The sequence below is a fragment of the Cynocephalus volans genome, chromosome 11 (genome assembly GCF_027409185.1).
Source record: "Cynocephalus volans isolate mCynVol1 chromosome 11, mCynVol1.pri, whole genome shotgun sequence".
Classification (NCBI taxonomy): domain Eukaryota; kingdom Metazoa; phylum Chordata; class Mammalia; order Dermoptera; family Cynocephalidae; genus Cynocephalus; species Cynocephalus volans.
The window spans coordinates 77,005,795-77,030,484 of NC_084470.1; the positions used below are offsets into that span (position 1 = coordinate 77,005,795).

The 24,690-nt window shown below is 36.9% G+C and overlaps 1 protein-coding gene across 1 annotated transcript in view; it reads left to right on the top strand.

Moving 5' to 3' along the window:
• The window catches only part of TAFA1 (TAFA chemokine like family member 1), a 570,783-nt gene extending 553,464 nt beyond the window's left edge, over positions 1–17,319 (top strand). Inside the window, exons 3-4 of the mRNA XM_063115285.1 lie at positions 11,346–11,470; positions 17,302–17,319. Coding sequence (XP_062971355.1) covers positions 11,346–11,470; positions 17,302–17,319 — 143 coding nt within the window. The remainder of the gene's footprint in view (positions 1–11,345; positions 11,471–17,301) is intronic.
• The last annotated feature ends 7,371 nt before the right edge of the window (positions 17,320–24,690 follow it).

Sequence of the window (24,690 nt, forward strand, 5' to 3'; positions counted from 1 at the left end):
GTAGCATTTCTGTTCTCCAATAGTGAACATGCAGAAAGAGAAATCAAGAAAGCTGGTGCATTTACAATAGCCACCAGAAAAGTAAAATACTTAGGAACAGAGTTAACCAACGATGTGAAAAATCTCTATAATGAGAACTGCAAATCACTGTTGAGAGAAATTAAAGAGAACAAAGAAGATGGAAAGATATCCCATGCTCTTGGATTGGAAGAATCAACATTGTGAAAATGTCCATACTACCCAAAGTGATATACAAGTTCAATGCAATCCCCATCAAAATTCCAATGACATTTTTCTCAGAAATGGAAAAAACTATCCAAACATTTATATGGAATAACAAAAGACCACACATAGCCAAAGCAATTCTGAGCAAAAAAAAATAAAGCTGGAGGCATTACACTACCTGACTTTAAACTACACTACAAAGCTATAATAACCAAAACAGCATGGGACTGGCATAAAAACAGACAGACTGATCAATGGAATAAAATAGAGATCCAGAAATCAACCCACACATCTACAGCCCTCTGATATTTCACAAAGGCACCAAGCCTATACACTGGGGAAGAGACTGCCTCTTCAGCAAATGGTGCTGGGATAACGGGATAGCCATATGCAGGAAAATGAAACTAGACCCATACCTCTCACCATATACTAAAAACAACTCAAAATGGATTAAAGAATTAAATATACACCCTGAAACAATAAAACTTCTTAAAGAAAACAGAGGAGAAACACTTCAGGAAGTAGGACTGGTCACAGACTTCATGAATATGACCCCAAAAGCATGGACAACCAAAGGAAAAATAAACAAATGGGATTATCTCAAACTAAAAAGCTTCTGCACCGCAAAAGAAACAATTGACAGAGTTAAAAGACAACCAACAGAGTGGGAGAAAATATTTGCAAAATATACATCTGACAAAGGATTAATATCCAGAATATACAAGGAACTGAAACAACTTTAAAACAAAAAAACAAGCAACCCAATTAAAAAATGGGCAAAAGAGCTAAGTAGGCATTTCTCAAAGGAAGATACACGAATTGCCAAGAGACACATCAGAAAATGCTCAACATCACTCAGCATCGGGGAAATGCAAACCAAAACCACACTGAGATACCATCTCACCCCATTTAGGATGGCTGATATCCAAAAGACTATGAATGATATATGCTGGTGAGGTTGCAGAGAAAAAGGAACTCTCATGTTGGTGGGACTGCAAAATGGTGCAGGCTCTATGGAAAATGGTATGGAGGTTCCCCAAACAATGGCAGATAGATCTACCATATGACCCAGCTATCCCACTGCTGGGAATATACCCAGAGGAATGGAAATCATCAAGTCGAAGGTATACCTGTTCCCGAATGTTCATTACAGCACTATTTACAATAGCTAAGAGTTGGAACTAGCCCAAATGTCCATCATCAGATGAGTGGATATGGAAAATGTGGTACATCTACACAATGGGATACTACTCTGCTATAAAAAAAGAATGAAATACTGCTATTTGCAACAACATGGATGGACCTAGAGAGAATTATATTAAGTGAAACGAGTCAGGCACAGAAAGAGAAATATCACATGTTCTCACTTATTTGTGGTAGCTAATAATAAATAAATACACAAATAAACTGGGGGGGGGAGGAGAAGACACAACAAGTACAATTCCTTGAAGTTGATATGACAAGTGAATAGATATGAGGTTGTTAGGAGGGAGGGGGGGAGAGGTAGGTGGGAGGGAGGTTTCGGTAATAGGCCACAATAATCAACCACATTGTATATTGACAAAACCAAATAAAATTTTTTTAAAAAATGAAATGACTGAGCACCATTACTAAATCACTATTGCTAGTGAAGTAGGTTTTCAAACCACCATGACCCCACACCATTTCTCCCAGGGATCCTCAGCCCTCATATTGGGAAGTGCTGTTCTAGGATTCTATGTTTTACTGTTGAACTTTGTGAATGCATTAAATCTCACTTCCAGTTTAACTAAATGTATAGCCATGAAATTCAGCCAGAAAGAGTAGGGGATATGTGGCCCAAGCGAGTAGAACTATGATGCTGAACTTTTTGCAAACAGATGCATCTGAAACATTGCTGCATTTATATTCCAGATCTCCTTTGATTTAGCTTTCTTGGTATCATCAGTGACATGAAAAAATAAATAAGTTGCAAAGTGCCAATATTGTAAGTTTTCTTTTCCCATGTGTGTTGGCAGTTTCTGAAGGCTCATTCTGGTTGTTTAAAATAGAGTGTTTGATGTTAGTGAAATTAAGTACTTAAAAATAAGAACCTTATATCATCTCTCATTTCCTCATCTACTTTAAAACTCATAGGTGAAAGCTCTGTTGTGCTTTTATGTAGCTCAGACTTCCTATACTAAGTAGTTTTAAGTATAAAGGAAAAGATCTATAAATATTTTTCTGATAAGTAAAGCTAAGCTCTTCCAAACGGTCCAGACAATTCCATAAAAATAAACACGCTAGTTGCGTGGCACCATGTAGGAGAAAAAAAGAACAGTTGCTATTTTCCACTTCTCAAGGGGTTGGTGGGCAAAGGCATATTCTAGCGACATATTGGGCATTTCTTGCCAAATTATAAAAAGAACCAATAATCAAACTATTTAGCCATTTCAAACACACACACAAATCAAATTAGGTCCAGGAGTGCTGTATGATCAAGGTTACACATTTCATCTTCACATGAAAGTCAAGTTATGTTTTTTGAACTTAAATTAATTACAATAAACCTGAAGGCAGCAGTGTCCCCCTGAGACTGCATTAGCACAATAGTATTATATTGTGTTCTCTTATTTTATCAAACGTGCATTAACACATTCACAAGAGTCTGAGAAACAGGCATATAAAGCATTGAGAGCTGTGGGCCTTTTTCTAGACCTCAATCCTCCCAAGATTTCCATGTTCTCAGTTATAATTCACTCAGCCACCCATGACATCCTAATAAAATAAGGGAAACAGTGTGTCTCATTCAATTCCCCAGGATTTAGCTTCTAAGGCAATAGGTATGTTCAGGGTTAGAGACACTTCTGTCGTAGTTGGTATCAATTTTTATAGATCTGAAGTGGCCTGAGTGGTTTTTCCTGCCCTGTTCTTTCTCCCTTGTCTAAAGTCTCCATCAGCGCCAAAAGAGTCTCACTGGGAGTTTGAACTTTCCTTTAATCTAATCCATTTAGAAAATGACTCACAATTTATTGAATAAAGTAGAGAAAATTGATACCTTTTCATTAGGCTGACAAAGTCTTTTTCACTGCTGGCATCTGAAATGTGTTTTCTATTTAAATTTTATTTATAACAATCTTCTCTAGTGGGAGTGAGATTAAAATAAAAGACCTTACGATCAGTGTACAACTTTCCCATTACTGCCAAGATTGTGAGCACTAGTTTTGCAAATGAACTTGATGCCAGGAATTTTCTGGGCCTTATTTAATATTTCAGATCAGTTGTAAAGTAAAATCAACCAAAAGTGATATTTTAATACATCAATAACTATAAAAGTGATTACTTTACATATAAAAAGAGGAAAGGATACTTAACTGACTTTATTTGATTATGGGAAATCCATAGCAGTTCTAGCAAAAATTATATCAGAATTTAATAATGTTCTCATAAAGTACTTTTTAAAATTGGGAAAATACTTGTATACAAATATATTCTGCTAAGGAGCCATTTCTACAGTTGTAAGAATACATACCAAATGTAACGTGGCGCACTCAGGAGAGTGCGGCGCTGGGAGCGCTGCAGCGCTCCCGCTGCGGGTTCGGATCCTATATAGGGATGGCCGGTGCGCTCGGTGCGGCCGGTCACAAAAAAAAAAAAAAAAAAACCGTACGCCTCTGCCAAATACGATCATGGGTGATGTTTATTTTCCTTTCAATAATTATCTGTATGCTGTGAATGTTAAGAATGTGTACTACTTTTAGAATTAGATAAAGAAAACGTGAAGGCTTCCATGGTTGGCAGAATAAAGAAAATCAAAAGCATTTGTGCCTTGACAAAATTATAACATTTTTGTCTACTATAAACTTCAGGATCACTCGGGTGTTTTAAATGTGGAATGTTAAATTTGAAGATACAAGAGATATAAAGTAGGAAATTTATTTAAAGTGCATAGTTTGTGTTCCCTCTTAACCATTTATTAAAAATTATGTACCTACACAAATACAAAAACATGTATAGTTGAATTTAATTCCACAATAAAACCATCTATTTATTGAAGCAAGACCAATATCCAGTTTCTGGTTTATAAGTAGATTCAAGAATAGAGTTATCACATATTGAAAGTGCAGAATAAGCCAAGGACTCCAGCCCTAGTATCTAGCTCGAGAAAAAAGTATTATTGTTGGCAGAAATTTGGAGAGCTCTCCTGATTTGGTAAAAATCTCTAAAAATTCTGTCTCTAGAACAGACAGCTTTTTTCAAAGTAGGAGCTGTATCCTTGCATTCTGATAAGACACCTTGGAACAGCCCATGACAAGTAAAAGGTTTCTTGCTGTTTTGTATTTTACCTTAAAATTCATGGGAAGTTAGCCTTTTACCTCTCTCTCTCTCTCTCTATATATATATATATATACACACATACATATGTTTGTTTTAATACAAAAACAACTTTGTTAATTACTTAGTGTTTCCTCTTACTGCCCCCACCTGACAATGTAAGTTAGATTCTCTTATTATTTTTCCTTATAGCACATTGTATCTTTCTATGCACTGCAATTTGTCAACATATATTATCTGGTCTTTACATTCAGTGTATAGTTCCCACAAGGGACTGTATGCCACTTTAGCATGGGGACAGTATCTCTTCATTTTATGTCCAGCACAGCAATTAATGAATAGCTTTTGAATGAATATAAGATAACTTTTGTCTCCAACTACCTTTAAGGAAAACTACCGCTAAAGGAAATTGTACCATACTTAACTTGTGGCTTTAAAGCCAGCCCATTTCACAATCTACACCCTCACCTAGATCCTCACCAAGATAAAATTGCCACAGTTTGAAAAGCACTAGAATTTGTAGAAGAAATACAGTGCTAGTCAACCTCATCATCAACTATTAATTCCATGTATATCTTTGAAATATATTGTAGATCCTATAAAGAAATTCAATCTGATCTGCAAAAAATAAGTATATACATCTCAGAATTAGTATAAACTTCCATTAAAGATAAGGCATGCACTCTGTATGAGGATAATTGGATGGAGGCATACATAGCTGAATAATAGACTCATGGATAAATAATAGAATAACTGGCAGGTGTTGAGTATAAAGTATACTAGACATTAGACTGAGTGCTTTATCTCACCCTAAATTCACAATAACCAGTTATGATTTTTATTAACTCCATTTCTAAATAGGGAAACTGACTCTTGAACTAAACAAATTTCTGGAGCCATACTACTAGTAAGTGGTCGAGTTAGGATTCAAGCTCAGGTCTTCTATCACATACCCAAGAGCTTAGAGTCTTAACCAATACATCACATCACCAAATTGAATCCTCTCCTTAAATGTGCTCTCATAGGAAAGAGGAAGTTTGCAATGACTGCAGAGAAAGGTGTTCAATGCCTTTAATTTTCTGTTTGTTTTGGTAAAGACAATAACACACAGGGAGTCACTGCAAATCTTTTGAAGAAAAGCATTGTAACAGCTGTTCCAACAGCCTGTGCAAAATGGGAGGCTGGAGAGCTGTCCCATCCCTGCAGTGGAGTTCTAGCCATCACTTTGAATAGCATGACAGGTTGCACAAAAGTGAGACTAGAAATTTGTCTTGATTGACATACTTATAACCTACTTCTGGGAACATGAATGCAATCATATGTTCAACCACTTAATTCATGCTCAAACTCTCATAAGTCATAGAAGCAAGCTGAGAGTTCGGCATAATATCAAAGAACAGTGTTTCAATGTTTTATTCTCTAACTTTGTAAAGAACGGCCTTTTCTATTTGGAGTGATTTTATGCTTTAGAGTAATAAAAATGATGATACCAATGAAGATTATGACAGCTAATATGTATTGAACATTTACTGAATGCCAGATTCTCTGCTAAGTTCTCTGAATGCATCTTCTCATGTAATCCTCACAACTCTTTGATATAGGCACTATTTTTTCTTTCTCTTTTTTTTTTAATTCATAAATTGGAAACCTGTCTTGAGATACTCTGTGCGATTCAAAGTTGAGTGCAGTATGATCCCTGCATTTAAGGAGTTCACTTCCTACTACGAACAGGCAGGCACAGGAGTCCAATGCAGGTAGGGTTACAGCTTAAGATGGTTGAGTTACAAGCTTCAGTGTTTCCTCGGTTGTTCCTAACATTGTTTTCAGCTTTGCTCTTCTTTGCAGTTCTAATGCAGGCATCCAAAATCGTGACCTTATCCCTCCTCTCTTTGAATGCAGTGTCATTTAACTGGCATTTCTGCCACTTGCTTCCTTCTTCCATCTTGCACAAAACTGCCAAATTCATCCACCCCTTTAATCAAGTCTTCCTTTTGCTCATAGAATCTAGATTGGAGAATCTTCAGTGACTCACCATTCCCTTCAGAAAAAAACGCCTTAGCTCCTTGTGTTTCAGAACTTCCATGGTCTAATTAAGGTGTTCTCTTCCTGCTCCCCAATGTGAGCCTGCTCTTTCAGCCTAATAACATTTACTACTGGAGGAGCCCTTTGCTCATTTATGCCTCCTTACTGTAATTCATGCCAATAGCGCCCCTGTTGAGAACCCCTGAGCTAAACAGTAAGCTTTGACGACAGCACTGTGATGTTCCGTATTTTATCTCTCTCGGTAAATCAGATAGTGCTTTGATAAACACTTGCTGAATTGAGAGTCGAATAATAACTATTGAAATGATAAAAAGGGACTACAGTGCTTAGTCCATAGGTTTATTTGCTGTATTTATTAAGCCCATTGCTTATTAATATCTCGCAATGTTTCCACTGGAAAATGCCTCATAAGTGAATAACAGCAATAACAGAAAAATATATATTTCTATTTAGGATTTATACTGACAGATGGATTGAGTCTCCTTTCATAGTCTCTTTTGCTTTACAGCAATATGACCTAGTATAAGGGAGAAATCAAGACTCATGATTAAAGTGGCTTTAGTGATTTTAAGAATCTCTCAAGGGAAGATGAACATTCTTGAAAGAGTTGAAGATCAGATATTTTCCTCAATATGTCACATTCATGGTGCAAATCCCAAAACTCTAGGGTTAAAAGGGACCTTAAAGGGTCTCTTTCATAATCACTACAGATAAGAGAAAGTTGGTTTTTGCAGCTGATATTTAATTAACTTAGTTGTTCTAGGGGATAAAAAGTCCTTGTAGCAGTTACGTATCTACCTTACAAGTTTCTCAAAGCTTCAAAAATTGTTCACTTCTGAGAATTTCTACTAAAATGCTATAACTAATGAAATCTAGCAATGTGTATCTCTGACCAGGAAACAAGAAGTGTGATAAACTGGCTCTTGCCCAAATTAATTTTTTAAGTTAACTCAATTTTACAAGAAATGAAATGTTTTTGTTTTCTACAAGTGTTTGTGTTTGACACGAAGTTTATTTTCAGTAGTAACACAGCGAAAGAATTTATTCACTAAGCTGTCAATTTATTTGAAGTCTGTGAATACTAAACACAAAACTAGGATGAGTTAGCACTATACTGATAAAAATCATGGATTTCGTGGTTAAGCAGACCAAGATTTGAGTGTTAATTCTCGCATTTTCTACCAGTGTAAGCTTGGGAAAGTTATTTAACCTTTCAAGGCTTCAGTTTCCTCATTTATAAAGTGAATTTATAACAAAACCTACCATATAGTGCTACTGTAAAGATTGAGATAATACATTTAAAGTACCTAAAGTTATTTTTATTATTTCATTGACTATCATAATTCAAGATATTTAAGAATTATTTATATTTTTATAAGTACCACCATTAGAAAAACTTTTTAAAGTTCAATAGCATTGATATTAGTTTACTTTATGAAATCTAATGGAGCATTCTGAAGGTTTTCGGTAGTATCCAACTAGGGAGAAAGGAGGCGATTTTGAAATTCCCTCTTTTTGAATTTTATAAAATATATTGCAGGAAATATGGGTTCATGAGAAAATTAGGATTAGAGACACAGGACATGAAGTGATAGATATTTAGAGGCCATGTAAGGTGTAAATCAGAAACAAAATCAGCCTAGTAGCATCTTTAGAAAAGCAACACTAGAAGAATGAACTAGGTTCTAAAAAGCTGGAGGGTAGTGCCAAACCTTCAAACTCTATTTAGGGGAGGCAGGTGTAATATGAATTTTTAGATATTGTAAGCAGATCTGGGACATTTTTGTTCTTAGAAAGCCTATGAGCCAGTGGATCTTCACAGCCTTGAATTAAAGGTGTTACGTGGGTTTGCAGATATATTTTTTCCTATTATCTACGTTTTCATTTATGAGATATTAATGCTTAAGAGAAAGGGGAACAGCTTTGTTAGCTTGCAACAAGTAAGTTAGCTCCAAGAGGGCAGAGAGCAACATGAAGGAGGAGGAACAGGGCTCTTTAGGAGGCAAAAAACCAGAAAAGCTGACCCCACTGGCAGTGCTACATTCTTCCCATGCCTCTGTGAAAAAAGAGTGACAAAATGCTACACTGAAGGACTGTTGGGAAAGCCTCTTTCCCCTCAGAGCTACGAGCAGAGGGTTTCCATTCTTGATGGTTTAGATTCAGGGCAGCAATATTAAAGTACTAGGTGGGCTTTAAGAGGATAAGCCATGGAAATAGTAGTAAATGTGCCTAAATTGTTTCTGGTTAAGTGCTAGCCGAAAGGGAGCTTCAGAATACAGGTTTTTCAATATACACTGCTAAACTCTGATTTTTCTCATATATTACCAGAAGTTTTACAATTTATTTTTGTTCCCTTTCAACACTCCATATATTTTTCTTGCTGCCAAAATACATGCTTCTCTTATTTAATATTGTCACCTATTCATTCACATAAATCCTTTATGACAAGAATCTTCCTCTACTCCATGCCCAGATACAGAACCCTGCTTATTAAAAAGAAAAAAAAAAATTAAAAGTTCTCATAATCATGTTGTACCTGTGGAGGATTTGTGTCTTCTGATATTACTCAATATTTTACCAAAATATTTTATCTCACATATGGAGAAAACCATTTAAAAGATTTTACCTCCTATACTTGCTTCCATACCCAATGGTGTTGCACTCTCTTTGTCCTCACATGGATTTGCCACCTCTCTCCCCTGGGTGACGGAGACACAAAGGATTACTCAAAGCCCATTTCCTCTGAGCAGTGAGACACCCCAAAGGGGTTAACTTCCCTGAACCCTCAAGAGAGAGACATTCCACCTTTGGGAAATTAACACTTAGCTGGGGTTCTGTCTCAGTATTTATTCTCCAGGCCAGAAAGTTACAGAAAAGGAACATAGGTTGGGTTATGGCTAAGTATAGTTTAATAATAGAAGCTGGTAACATCAGTGAAATAACAAAGTGACATTCTATAATGCAATTTGCAAAAGGTTAAGTTGATCCACCAACAAAAGCTTATTCTTAGCAAATACTGTGTTTTCCTACAGCAGTTTCCTCAGTATTTTTACATAACAATAAACCATCTTTCTTAACATATTAATCAGTAGGTTAACCTGCTCTCAAGGGCATCTGTCCTTGAGAGCCAGCAACTTTGCTGTGTTACAATTCTATATACACAACAGAGACTTTAGCCTGGGGAAAGTTTCCTGTCTTTTGCAAGGTTAACATTTCTATATGTAATTTTGAAAGGTTAGGTTAAACCTGAAACTACAGGGCTTTGGAAACTAGGCCCTGTGAAATACATTTGCTTTATAAATGTTAGCATACTCCACACAATGGAGGTACGTTTTACCTACTCTGATCTGGTCCACATACAAGGCAAAAAGTCAAATATAGCAAAATTATCCTTAAACATTTTCTTAAATTGACACTATGATAAACTAGACATGACTTTGCATATATAATACTACGTAGCAATTTTACTCAAGGTGAAGGAGGAGGAACACTGAATTCTAAAGCCTAAGCGAAGATAAGTGTCTGGATGTTTAAGCCATTCTGCTTTTAAGTTAGCAATCTAATCCCTCCATTGAATGCTGGATGAATAGAGAATTTTAATGTGCCCTTGCTTCACCGCAGGGTTTACTCCATCCCATTTTAACTGTAATCCTCTGTGACGATACAGATGTCATTTGGTTTCTTTGTTGTTGTGAGACTTAAACATCATGGTGGAGACTCATCTTCAGGATGTGAGGGATTGAGAGGTGGGTATCTAAAGCACTGGTGTCCTGGTCCAATGGAAAAAGCAGCCAACCCAGCAAGTATCACAAAACAAACACTGGCTGACGTTTTGAGGATTTTGAATGGAAAAAACCCAGGTGGCTTTGCGACGAGCCACCTAATTATTAGATACTAATTATTAGATACTAACGAGATACTAATTATTAGAAATGACAAATGCTTGCACAGAAATAATTTTTCACTCAGGGCATTGGGGAAGGTGTGGAGCTTCTTGATCTGTGTTGAGAAAATCTAGTCACTGGTTTTATAAAATCTCATTATCAAAAAAAGTGTGTTATAAATACATATACTAAATTCATTGCCAGGTTCCTATTGTGGTCATCTTTAATAGCACCCTGAAAAGTAGGGCTGGTTTATCAGAGGCTCAACTCGTGATAGTTCCAGCCACATCATATCCAACATATTAAAAGGAAACCACAAAAATATCAACTATACTTTTGACTGTAAAGAAAGATTTCATTTATTATTGTTCATGATGTTTTTTGCAACTTTTCTTTTGTGCTTTCAGTGAATTTGTTTTTTTCTTTTGCTAGGCCTTTGAAATTCTCCAAGGCCCTAAGCTAGGGGATAAACCATAATTCTGGGTGGATAAACTGGCCTTTCTGAAAAGAATGCCTCTGTTATTCTGAAGAGTATTTAGCTCTTTTGTTCCCTTCACTGAATGAAAAGAAATAGTGTAAGGTCCATGATCTACAAAAACTGACAACACAAAATTCCTCAAGACGGAAAAAGTATGTCTTTCCATTTCATGTCTTCATAAGACAAGGAGATTTTGGACAAGATGCTGCTTGATGAAGCCAGACAACATACTTACATTTGCATTATGAGATTTATAAAATTTAAAATATATTTTTCTTAATAGAATTTTCTCAGCCAGTCGTGGAAGATTAAAGAGAACCTAGCATGCTTCAAAGAGTATTAAAATCTGCAGAGAGAGACAGTGTCCGTACCCAGCTGGTTTGGATGAATTGCAAACACAATTATTTCTTGTTTCTACACAGCCTCCATAGTCATTGGGAAATGGTGGTGTGAGATGGAGCCTTGCCTAGAAGGGGAAGAATGTAAGACACTCCCTGATAATTCTGGATGGATGTGTGCTACGGGCAACAAAATTAAGACCACAAGAGTAAGTTCACTTATTTCAAATATCTTTTAGATGTGACAAACTGTACTATTTGCCATTGTGTTGTACAAACAGTGTCCAAAGAAGCTTTGAACAGAAGAGGAAGACTTTTCCCTGACAAAAAAAAAAAAAAAACATTCTTAACTATGCAGATATTTGTCCATCTGTGAATAAGAAGTTAGGGAGGAAACTTGAGTTTTCCATACTGAGCAGTTTAGTGTTTCTGTTTCTGACTCATAAATAAATCTAGGTTACCACAGCCAGGGGGAAGAAGAGCAGTAAGGTAATTATTTAGATAATTCATCCAACATTTATAGTGCTCAGAATGCTAATCAAATAAGGGTCTTGCTTAATTCATCCAGAAGTTTTGCTGAAAAGGTCTGCATTTAAGTACAGACATTTTCTAAAGGGTCTTTAGAGGAATTCTTTGATGGTCTTTTAGAGAAGTGAAAAAGTTTCTGTGAAATAAATAATCATCCTGTAATTTCTCTGGTTAAATCAGGAGTGATCCTCAAAATATCTAACAATCTATAGGATGGGGCTATCCAAGCCATCAGAATTGGTGCCTTGATGCCGGAACAGCATGGAGGGCCCGAGCTGGGCCAGCCATTTACCACATAGGTAAATGGTAGTATGAGCAATCTTAAAGGGGATGCAGATGGGGAGACATTTGGGACACTTAACACAACAACTACCCACTAACACAAGATATTTTAACAAGTGTGGTCATACGTATGTGTCTACCTAAATATAAGCCCTGTTAAGTGTGTGTGTGTGTATGTTTTAATTTACTGGGTATTTCTTAAAGCGATCTCTACCAGTTACAAATCCAAAAACTGTAAGTTGAACTTTTAGTCTACCATAAAGGTGAATCAAATTTAAAAAGGCATCTTGGATTATAACCCCTGTATTCTGAGTCTTAACTTGATCTTCTCAGCATCATGTTTTCAATAAATAAAATTGGTTCTGGCAGCATTGTAATGCAGAAAACAAAAATAATGCTGCATGTGCTATGTAGAAAACACTCATTTTTTCACATGTAAAGTAAGTGGAGACACTTTGCTTGTCAAAGTTAGTTGCCTATATCAATCACTCTAACCTGTAAATGCAGTATCTCGCTGGCCTGCATCCAGGAGGGATCCCTGAATCATCCTAGCTTATTACCAAGCATCTGCATACGCTGGTGTAGCTCAGCATGGATTATTGTATTTCATTTCAATGAAACTCCTACAAGGAGAGTATTCTGAAATGAGTCTGGTTCATGCCATGTTCCTACAGAAACCATTTCAATCAGCTAGGGGAGGGTGGATGTCAAGTTTCCCTTTGGTTAAGTTTTTCCTGAAAATGATTTTACCAAATAATTTGAAGTTGCCCTCACATATTAGCTTGTTTTAAGCTACCTTGAATTAAGGCCAGTATGATTGGAATCTAATCACCTGTGTTTTAAACATGTTGCTTGTATATTTTCTGCCAAATCTCTATTCCCTGTTCTAAATAATAACTAATTACATTTTCTTGAAGGTAAGTCCTGCTCTCATGATGTGTCCAGACCCAAATCTCAGTAAAGAAACATAGTGCAAGCCAAATTACTTTGAGATTTAAATATGTGAAATTCCACAAGTACCAACTAGGAGACTCCTTTAAACATAGAATATAAACTCAAAAACTGAAACGAAAACAAAAAAAAAATTAATGATTCTTTTTTGTGGCCTATGTAACTTTCTTTTATTTGGCCTCTGTACAATATATTTTAAAATAATCAGGCATGTTATAAATGCACCCTAGACATTTTCCAGCATTACAGGAGTATTATGCAGAATCTGTCCAAGTAACAGAGCCTGGAGAATACTCTTTGCTACCGCCCTGGGTGGGCTGAGTTCAACCCAGACAGTTGAGTGTACAAAGAAATAAATCACTATTGCAATAGATTTGAAAATAGGGGATACACCTGTTCTGACATGTGCATCCATTTCAAGCAAGGAAATAGGGGACTGCTCTCCAACCATATGAGCTGTGCCTCAGTCACCTGAGAATTCTCAAGTCTGTCTTTAGAGAAGGAAAAAAGGGGCACTGGACAAAGTATACTTTTTCAATTTTGAGATGACTCAAACACTACTACTGATGTACATTCCCCCCCCCACCACCACTTTCCTAAAAATGTTCATGATAAAATAAGCCCTTTTAAACACAAAAGGTACCAATTAAGTCCAGATGTTTCATATAGGAGCCACCCATTCTGTGTAAGTGCATGTTAACACCAGTCCTTAGATCACATGCTCTGAAAAGAGATTTCGCACTCATTTTTCTTGTATGCCCTATGTATTTTTTTTTCTCAGAGCACAATTATCCCAACACACTTCCAATATTGACTCTAGACATTTTACTTTTCAGTGGCTTACAGATGCTCTACTTATGGTAGGGTTACATCCTGATAAGCCTATCGGAAGTTAAAAATACCGTAAGTCAAAAGTGAATTGAATACACCTAACATACCGAACATCATAGCTTAGCCTAGCCTACCTTAAACCTGCTCAGAACACTTATGTTAGTAACAGTTGGGCAAAATCACCTAACACGAAGCCTGTTTCATAATAAAGGGTTGAATGTCTCATGTAATTTATTGAATACTGTACTGAACATGAGAAACAGAATGGTAGAATGGTTTTGTGGATACTTGAAGTACAGTTTCTGTTGAATGTGTATGGCTTTCATACCATCATAAAGTCAAAAAATCGTAAGACAGGGACCATCTATAATTCACAGATGTACTTTAATTATTATGAGTTATGTTTTCATTGTTCTCTTCTTATCAAAGAGGTAAGAAAGGTAAAGAAAGCCACCACTTTTGTTCTCATGTGTAAAGTTGATTCAAGAGAGTGCTCTCAGAAGAGAAAAAAGCCAAAGAAACACACCCAGATTATTAATGGCAACTGAGAGTTTCCTTCATACTATTGTTAAAAAAGTAACTCTGATGTAAAGATAATTGAAAGAAAACTTCCTGGAACTTCATTATCTTTCCCTGTAAAAGATTTTTCACAAACCTTTCTACTTTATAGGTTATTTCCAAAAGAATCATCCTAAGACAAAATTCTCAGAAGTCTTTCAAATGTAGATAAGTAAAAGATGGTTCAAAGCATGATCTAATTTAAAATGCTTTGGCATTTTTTTAAGGAGGGTGAAGAGCAAAAATTTAGTGTCTGATCTAAATGACCTACACCCCAGAAGGTGAACAAGCCTGGGAAACAGGCCACACAGTCTAAAGGAAAACCTTGGAGAGGCTGGAGCTCGATAACAGTATAACCTCCAGAAGGAAGGAGAAAACATAAATGGAATTAAGCAAAGGCTTTCCTTTCAGGAGATCAAAAGTAAATCTAAGGAAGAGAGGAAGACTCCTGATGCCACCCTGTGGAAAGGAAGGAATCATCCTTGAGAGGTTTCCCAAGACCAGTCCTGGAGTAGAATAAAGCTGGTAGCACATATCCTCCTGGGCAGAAGCTTCATACAGCTGGGTGAAGTTTCATGGCCAAATTTTAACGCCATCCCTGTTTGATCATTACTTGGATTATTTCATTAAATAACCTAACCTAAATACTGACTAGAGATTTTTTCCTATGGTTTTAGAAACCTATCAATTTTTTTTTTTCCGTAACATATTAAATACATAAGTTTGAAAGTTGGGGAAGCTATTTTCCAGGTATCCAAGAACATATCTATACCTTGTATATGCAGGAACAATGCATATACATTAGAAAGACAGATGTCCCCTTAGAGATAATAAGTTATTTGACAATACTATATCAATTCCAGCTAAAAATTGAACAGTTATGTGGGGACAGCAATAGGAAAGGAACAAAGTGAGGAGAAAAACAAAGTCATTTGAAAAATTAGCAGATTAATACAGCAGAACATAATCTGTTGTAATACCTTGGGAAATACCAAACAACTTTGGATTTGCAATTCAACACGTGAATGTCTCTCAGAGTAGTGAGTAAATCAACAGTACGCAACGTAAAGTCAAGTTCCATTGCCTAAAAGGTGGAGCCACCAGACCTCAGACTGCATAACTAACCATGACAGCCATCTTGTCAAATCAGTGTTTCATGTGACTGGCCCAATACAAATCCGCCACAATCATTTGTCCACACTCTCCTGTGTTCCTCCTGGTGGTGACTCTGATTTTGCATCTCTCCACTCATTTCAATTAACTGATGTTTTTTATATTACTGAAGGGGCAAAGTACCAACTTTGACATATTCCAGTTTCTTTTTCACTCAATATTCCACCGGATCTGAAATGTTCTGAGTGCCTATGACTTTACAGTTCTAACCTCTAGTCCATTTTGCATAAAAAAATCTTTTAAAAGAGAGAAAGAGAAAGAGAGAGATTTCTAAAAAAAACAATACTGTCCATAAAGATAAAAAATTAGAAAATGAGGAAGAGACATTAAAAGACAGAAAATATTGAGGGAATTGCAGGAAGGAAGAAAAAACCATACTACTATCACAATTGCCCCAAATTCAAGTGAATACATTCATTTCTTTAGCTAATAAATATATTTAAGTCTCTACTATCTACATTTAGTGGGTTAAAGTCTTGAGGACATGATGGAGGACATAACAGAGCACCTGTTCTTCCTTAGAGGACATGGTCTAGGGTTGGCTGAGGGAAACAGATAAAAGAAAGGCAATTTCAGTTCAGTTTTGTAAATGTCACATTCTCCATCCTTTTGGTAAAAAAGACAGTGCAAACAAAAGGTGATGAAGGCCATTCGAATGTAAGAAATCAAGGTTGAGAAGGCCCTATTATTTAGAAGGAGAGGATAGCAAAATAAATGTGTGGAGATTTCTCATTCATTCTACCCTGGCCCAACCAACCTTCAGTGCAAAATGTATTGTTTTTGCCTGCCCCCTAAAGCTGTAAATGGACTTCCATCCCCAGACTCAGAACACTCAGTTTCTAAAACTATAAAGAATTAAGAGATGATAAAGAGAAATGCCTTATTTCTTGGAACTCTAGTGTAGAGGCTTTAATTTTATTACAATGTCCTTTATACTCTCAACCAGTGGTTCTCTGTACATGTGTCCTTTTGAATGTTTGAGGTTTGGAGACAGTATTCAAATAGATTAAATGTCATCTACAGTTATAGGAGTGTGCTCTTGATCACGCTTGAACACTGTGCCACTGAATGGAACAGTTCTTCATCTTGTCAAAGTATCCAGTGTTCCTTCACAGATGTGGTCCAACTTTGACAATGACTTCACCTTATGCCAACTCCTACCTCTTCCAACAGGCCAATTGGACAAGGCCATGGAAAGACCATCTCAACTCAAATGCTCATCAGATAGACACAGGACTGGTTACATAATTTATAGGGCCCAATGCAAAAAAAAAAAAAAAAAAACAGGGCCCTTGTTCAAAACTTATTAATAATTTTAAGATGGCAACAGCAGGGCATTAAACCAAGCATGGGGCCCTTTTCAGGACAGAGCCCTGTGCAACTGCAGGGGTCACACACCCATGAAGCCAGTCCCAGATAGACATTGCCCCAAGAATCTTCCTCCTTAGTTGTGACAAAAATTAATTTAATGTATTGATGAAAATATAGTGACTTGTCAATATGCTTTGATCACCATTTGAGAACTACTACTCTAAACTTTAACATTTTTGACTTCAGATTACCTAAAAATACCTAAAAATTCCTAAAAGTTTTTAGGAAAGCAAAATTTTTTAACATTCTAAAAACACCAGGTGTCCTCATTTTCTGTGTAATCACATTTCATTGTGCCTTCATTTTGTACTTTTCTCCCTAAAATGTCTTTTTTCTTTGGTTTCAGATTCACCCAAGAACCTAACAGAAGTATTTGTGGTAATAAAGGAAAACCAACCCTGTGGAAAATACATTTTGAGAATTTAAAACATCTTACACATTTACAAGCCAAATGGATTTCTTATTTGCACTTTGACTGGTTACCAGATAATCACAGTGCATTTACTGTGTGTAATGAAATATCCTACAGTGAGAAGACTCAGAATTTTTGGCAACACCTTGGAAAGTGGGCTTAAAAGAAGGGTTTTCTCAGTGAAATTTTTTGGGATCATGAAGAACGATCAACTGTCTTCTAATTTGGATCTATAGTTACTTTGTACCATTTGAAATATATGTATATATATAATATTTTGAAATATTATATATTCTCTTCAAGAAATGAACAGTACCACAGTTTGAGATGGCTGGTGTACCCCTTTGAGTTTTGGATGTTTTGTCTGTTTTCTTTTTTCTCATTTCTATTTCTATTGGCGTGGAAGATGTGTACCTTTTTGAGATTTCAAGATGGCACTGACACTGGAAGGCCAGCTACAGGTGGACTCCTGGAATTTGAGGCATCATAATGATACTGAATCAAGAGCTTCCTTCCATTTTTACCAGATGGCCCAAGGAAGCACATCGTCCTGTTTTATTGCTTTCTACCTTGTGCAATACTAGCATGCAAGCTTGGCTTACATAACCATGCTTTATATTAAATTGATATATGATAACCGTTCTAACCTCTTCCAGGAAAATATTTTTAGAACTACTAGCTTTTCCACAGATAAGAAAATGAGGATTCTTGAGGGAGCTGTTCCACCATTCTGTTAAGACTCTGGCCGAGTTATGATAGGATACGGATCCCTGTATTAATAAGTCCTGTAAATACAGTGTCTTAAGGCTTTGTATAGCTTTCCTAGACTGAAGAAATGTCCTCTGATGAAATCCAAAGTCTGGCATCATTAACTACATAGTGCTGTAGCAACAAGTCTTATCATGGCACCTCTTTCTATGTTTGATTTGCTTTTTCCCAAAGTATTCAGATCTCTTCTGGTGAGATAAGAAGGCTATGAAAGCAATTAGGTTTCAGAATGATCTGTGTGACCAAATGTTGGACAGCCCTATTAAAGTGGTATATAACTTCTTTCTAAACGTACTTGTCCTCTTTATTTGCCTTTTATTTTTACTAAGTCAGCTTTAACCAAATCCAGAGAACATTGCTAGGAGACTCACAGTCAGCTTTCATCGTGGCTACTTTCTTCTACCCTGATATTTTGAAAACCAGAAATTTGGTACTATAACTGCAGTGTCCTCAGTCACCAAGATGAAATGTCCGATCCCATTATTGGGCTTCTGCAGTGTTCACTGGGATGATACATCTGGCTCTCACCCTCCAAAAAAGAAATGTGTCCATCTTGTATTTTTGAAAGTTACTCAGTTGCTGCTAGTAAGAAGGACATATCTACTTAAGTTCTAGTTTTCCTGGGGACAGTGTAATAGTACTTTATGAAGGACACATCTACTTAAGTTCTAGTTTTCCTGGGGACAGTGTAATAGTACTTTATATTCCTATCATTTATTCTATTATCTTACAAATGTATCTGTTTTGTCTCCAAAACCTATTCTCTGGAATGCATGTTGTTAGGGCCTCTTATCAGATCAGCAGCACATTGTGTCCCATAGTCTGGAGTTCTTAAATGGTAAACCTCAAGTAAAATCCAGAGGCTCTTTTATCACTACCAGTATAACCTGCGGTCTGATTGATTCTGAAAACACTCTAAGCAGATACAGTCTGCATCTTGAAGGCTTGCAAAAGTATCCAGAGACGGAATAGAATCCTGATTGCAAAATCTAGACTTTCCAAACACTTTCACAAGTATTTGCTAGAAGGAAACATAAAATTCATACCAGTAAATCAGAATGTCTTGAATCTATCACCTAGATCCATGTACCATCATATATCAGAAATTGCCTTTCATCTGTAAACTTTTCAGTAAAAACTGAAATCATAAACTCCAAAAACAATCTAGAACAGTACATCCCAAAATGTGGAGAAGAATAACTTCTATAATCAAATATATTTGCAAAAAACAATTTAAACAAAATAAAATATAAATATTTACGGAAAGAATTGTCAGAGCCTTTAATACACCAAAAGATACTGTGTATCTCAAGAAAGAGTAAAAAGCCTGCAGAATCCAGGCATGTTGGGCGGTCACTTGGCTAACAGAGCTATAAGAAATTATTTTTACATGAGATATAATCACTGTATTGGCATATCTTCATTTATTCAAGAGAACCAGAAATCTAGATGTTTACATAAAATTTCCTAACATTTCTAGAATGAGATGAACTAATTTCATTGAAAAATGCTGCAAACATTATTACTGCCTCAAATTCTCTCAACATGTGGACTTTATTATGAGATTAGTGTTCCCTGGAATACTCTTTTGAAAGCATTGACCCTAAATGAAAATCCAGCAAGAAGAAAGCTGTTCTCTTTTGCAAGGCTTCATACACGCAGACACTTCTCATAATTCACAGTACGTAGTTCTCACAGCTTTTCTTATTCTGTGGTCATAGCCTTTAAGTCAGTAAAAGAGCTAGTCTAGAGGCTGACGTCTGTTAGTTCACTTCCTATTGGTCAGTTCATGCAATAGCCTCCCTTGAAAAGAGCTGGAGAAATAAGGGGAAAAAAAGACCACATGGGAATCAGGCAACCGTCCAATAAGACAGTGCAAATATTTGTAAATGTCGTCAAATTCAATTTAGATTTATCTAAGTCCCTTACACAAATGTGTGAACTATCAAATTGTGTTTAAATTTAACTTGCTTCAGTTTGGGGAATTCAGTAGCTACCATCTGCCTATTGAATCTGAACATCTATGGTGTAAAAACTTATATTTCTGGTAATAAGGAGTTCAGTATGGTATGACTAATATCGATTTTGAGCTTGTGCCTCAAGTATGATGAATAATGTTATGACATAATTAGAGCAAATACAAAAAGTTCCAACCAGAGCCCTCCTCTTGGTAGAGGGAAAATATGGATTATTTCATAAGACAAACATTTTAGAGTAGGTAAAGCTCATTTGCTGACATTTTTGGGTGATTACATTTGTCTATTAATAGACTTGGCAAGCACACTGAGATGTTTATTACTTGGCTTTTTTTCCTTTATAGAATAATGAAAAATGTTTTCACCAACACGCAATTCAACATCTTTTTTTCAATCAAATCGGGTGTAACTTTCACAAAGCAATATAGTGATTTTATGATGCAGTGTATTATGCCACCTTGCCATTGTCACTGATATGATAAGTTATGGAAGGTATAAAATTGTTTATATGAGGAGATCCACCACATTCCTCTCCTGCACCGGGTATGCACTTCTTCCTGGGAGGTTAAATATCATGTATTCCTATAACTTTCTCTTTTAATTAAGGTTGACAGTCTCATTTCAAAAGTTATTAGAGTTTGCTTGACAAAGAAATGTTTCATGTCTCTTTGTGAACTGTCTACTTTCTAAATAAAAGGTTTAGTGTTTAGTGAATTGCAGGATTCAAGCCATCTCCATCTAGTTTATAAATACAAGAAAACACGATAAAAGACACTACTAAGAAATGTGAGAACTGGGGACTAGCAGCAGCAGTGATAGAATCTAATTTCCTAGTACCCATGGGAATAACACAAAAGTGATGAAACAGAACCATGTTCATACTGCAAAGCAAACTAAAGAGGAGGCCATTAATGGTACATACCCCTTAATAAATCCCCTATTAAAGATTTAGATATTTTAGCTTGAATAGGCTGGGTTTCTATGTGATTTAAAAAATAAAAACCAATCACCAAACACAAAGACAGCATCCTCACCATAACTGTTTCTAGACCAAGTCTATAAATGGATCATTTATAGACCTGGACCAAATGTGTTCCCTGAAAGTTCATATATTGGAAATGATCTCCATTTTAGCAGTGTTAGGAGGGTGGGAAGTCCAATTATGGTATTTGAGAGGTGGGGCCTTTTAAAGGTGATTAGATTGTGAGGTCTGCAGCCTTCTAAATGGATTGATCCATTCGTGGAGTAATGAGCATGGTTCTGATGTCTTTATAAAAGGAGAGTGAGTGAGCAAGTTAGCTCTCTTGCTAAGCCCATTCTCGGCACGTGACACCCTCTGTTGCAGTGCAGAGTCACCACCAAGGAAAAGTCCCTCACCACATGTGTCTGGACTTTGAATGTCGCAGCCTCTGAAACTGTAAGAAATAAACCTATTTTCTTTATACATTACCCAGTTTCAGGTATTCTGTCATAAGCAACAGGGACAAACTAATACACAAGGCAAGGTTTACTCAGTCCTAATTCCCACCTGCTTAGAGAAGCTATAACTTGAGTAGACCTGCATGCCATGAGGAAAACCTGAAGTCATACTTTCTGTAAGACTGTGTTTCACAACACAGGCCATGGCAAATAATATATGTGGCCATACATCATAGAGTGGGTTGGAAGTGAATTCTTACTATTAATTTTAAAATCTGAAAATAAATTTTGAAAGGAATTGTTATTGGTTCAAGGGTAGTTTTCAAACAGGCATAAAAGGAATATATGCCTACAGGAGCTAGCTAGGTAACACAAGTTAGTTAATAAGGGCTACCTATAGTTCCTAAGCACATCAAGGTGAGCATAGGGACACTGGCACACTGCAGGACTCTGGTAGCCAGAATTTGGTCTCAGCCTATTGTTGCCATGCTGCATGAGGGAGTCAAATTCTTCTGACTTTTTAAGGCATATCCAGAAATTCATATGTTGATCTGAAACCTCCAATTTTCACATATTTATAACCTATTGAAACTTTGTTCAAAGATGAGACTGAAGAACGTTCTGTCTGTGAGACACCAGTTTGCAAATCTGGTTGAAAATTACATTATTCTCATGTATTTGCATTCTCCTATGCTTCCTCTGGTGTAGAAAAAGTGATGAGGGTAGAGCTAGTTTGTAGTCAGTTGCACACAACCTGCAGCCTAGCTTACGTATGCCACTGAGGATGCTGTATGCACGTCAGTGGTCCTCTACTGGGTACATGACAACCACAGTACTAGCATGGAGCAAATGGATTCAATTTCCATAGGTTACAACTTTGGGGTAACCAAACTCGTATGGTAGTAAAATTTGGGGACCAGAAGGAAGAAGTATAAATTTGGCAGATCCTACCAGCTAAGTGCAAAAAAAGACTTGAGAAGCTTGTATATCTACTCAAAAGAATGCTAGCTACTGGCTGCCCAGTAACGATGGCCTCCTCCCTTGGCTTCTATGTTCTACACACAATCTCCCACACGTGATACCATTTTGTTATTCCTTCCTTCTAATGAAAGGCTGCTGTTTCCATTCAGACCTGGACTCCATGTGGGTTCTTGATTTACTTAGCCTCCGATGTGGATCCTCCTGACATGGCCAGACTGAGAAACTCCCACAGTTTCTCCCTGCCCCCCACCCCTGCCATTCACCTCACCACTGTCACCTTTTCTCTTCTCTTCTTCCTTTCATATCCCAAGTCCAAAAGATGTTGTGTGGATAGAAAAGAGGCCCAGATCTGTAAGCCAAAAGACCCCTTAAAAGTTCAAGTTCTTGCTTGCCAAGTACAACCTAGCAAAGCTTGCAACATCTATAAAATGGAGATCATTATGTAAAATTTAAAGGACATGTGAGGATTAGGGAAATAGAGAAGGGGGAATGTTTTACAAATATAAAGCAAGTAGATAAGCAATTATTATTATTCTCAGATTATTGTTAATATATCTGTCACCTAGAAGCTCCTATGTCAGTGCTAGCCTCTCTCAAAGCAAACAAACTTGGAAAAAAACAGATAAAATATTATTTTACACTCTTTTTCTAGAAAGCTCAAAGACCAGACAAACCCTTGTGTGACTTTATAGAATTCCCCATCTGCCAGCACCTCTGCTGATGTTTTTAAGCCACTGGAAAATGCCAGTATAACCCACACGTGAGCAATGCCATGCTGGAGAAGGCACCCTGCTGGGGTCCAGAATGTTTACCCAGAACTCGAATTTCTAATGGCCTGAGCCATCTGGTGTGTAAGATAGTTATCAGCAACAACACACAATGTCGTGGCCAGGACATTCTGTTCCCACACCCAGCCCTCTTGTCATCAGTTAAGTGTCGAAGCAGATTCACATGTAACCCTGCATTACTGCAGAGGTGTGACCTTTCATGCCCTCTCATACCCACCTCTCTGGTCAAGAACACTTTCATTCACTCATTCACTCATTCATTAAATGAACAGATATCTGTTGAATCCTCACTATATGTCAGGCACAGTACCAGATACTGAGGATGACTTTCAGCCTTTCGTTGTTCTAGAACAGACAAAAGCGAAAGTGAACAAAGAATCACAAATCATAACAAAAGAAATTCAAAAACAGCCAAGAAAGTAAATGATGGGAGAGAAACATTAATTTTAGGTAGGATGGTCAGGGAACACCTCTTGGAGGAGGTGGTATTTAGGCTGAGAACTAGAGAGCAGGAAACAGCCATGCAGAGAGTTGAGGGGAGTGGGAGTGAGTTGGTGGGGGTGTTGCAGGTACATTAGTACGTGCCAAGGAAGACCTCAGTGTGTTTGCAAAACTTAGAGAAAGTGTCTTTCAGTCTGATGTCAAAGCAGAGTATTTGAGAGCAAAGTGGCATAAGATTGGAGAAATAACCTTGAAGTCAGATCATAGTGCTATGTAGCGCACGAAAAAGAGTTTGGGTTTTATCTGAATTGTAGCAGGAAGCCATGAGAAAAGCTTTTTAAGCATGGAGTGACACAATCTGATTTATACTTATAGCAGACATTATTTGTGTTCTATTCGTATCCTTTCCTTGTTCCTATATACACACAAGGCAAACCAGATGTGCCAGGGAATTAGGAAAGCAACCATCAACCATGGACAGATGGGATTTATGTATAAATTTCCCAGATTCCTTGCTCCCAGGTGGGCAACTCTGAGGTATGTTCTACACAAGGACTACCTAGTAGAACTTTCTGCAATAGGAAAGAAGATATTCTATGTCTAAGCTGTTCACTATGGTAGCCAGTTGACACATGTGGCTATAGAGCCCTTGAAATGTGGCAACTGTGACATAGAAACTGATTTTTGCTTTTGTTTAATTAAAAAATTTTAATTAACTTTAGATTCAATTTAGAAAGCCACATGTGGCCACTGGTTACCATATTGGACGGTATAGCTCTATTAAGCCTTTACTAAATCCCAAGTGGGACTGAGCCCCCGTGGCCCCAAGCCATAGCCTACTCATGAACACACATTGTACTGGCTTCACTTCCTGTTTTATTTCCTCTCTTTCTTATCAGTGCTTCCCAGCTTCATCTCTCAAATAAACTTGCATTGAAATCTTTGCCTCA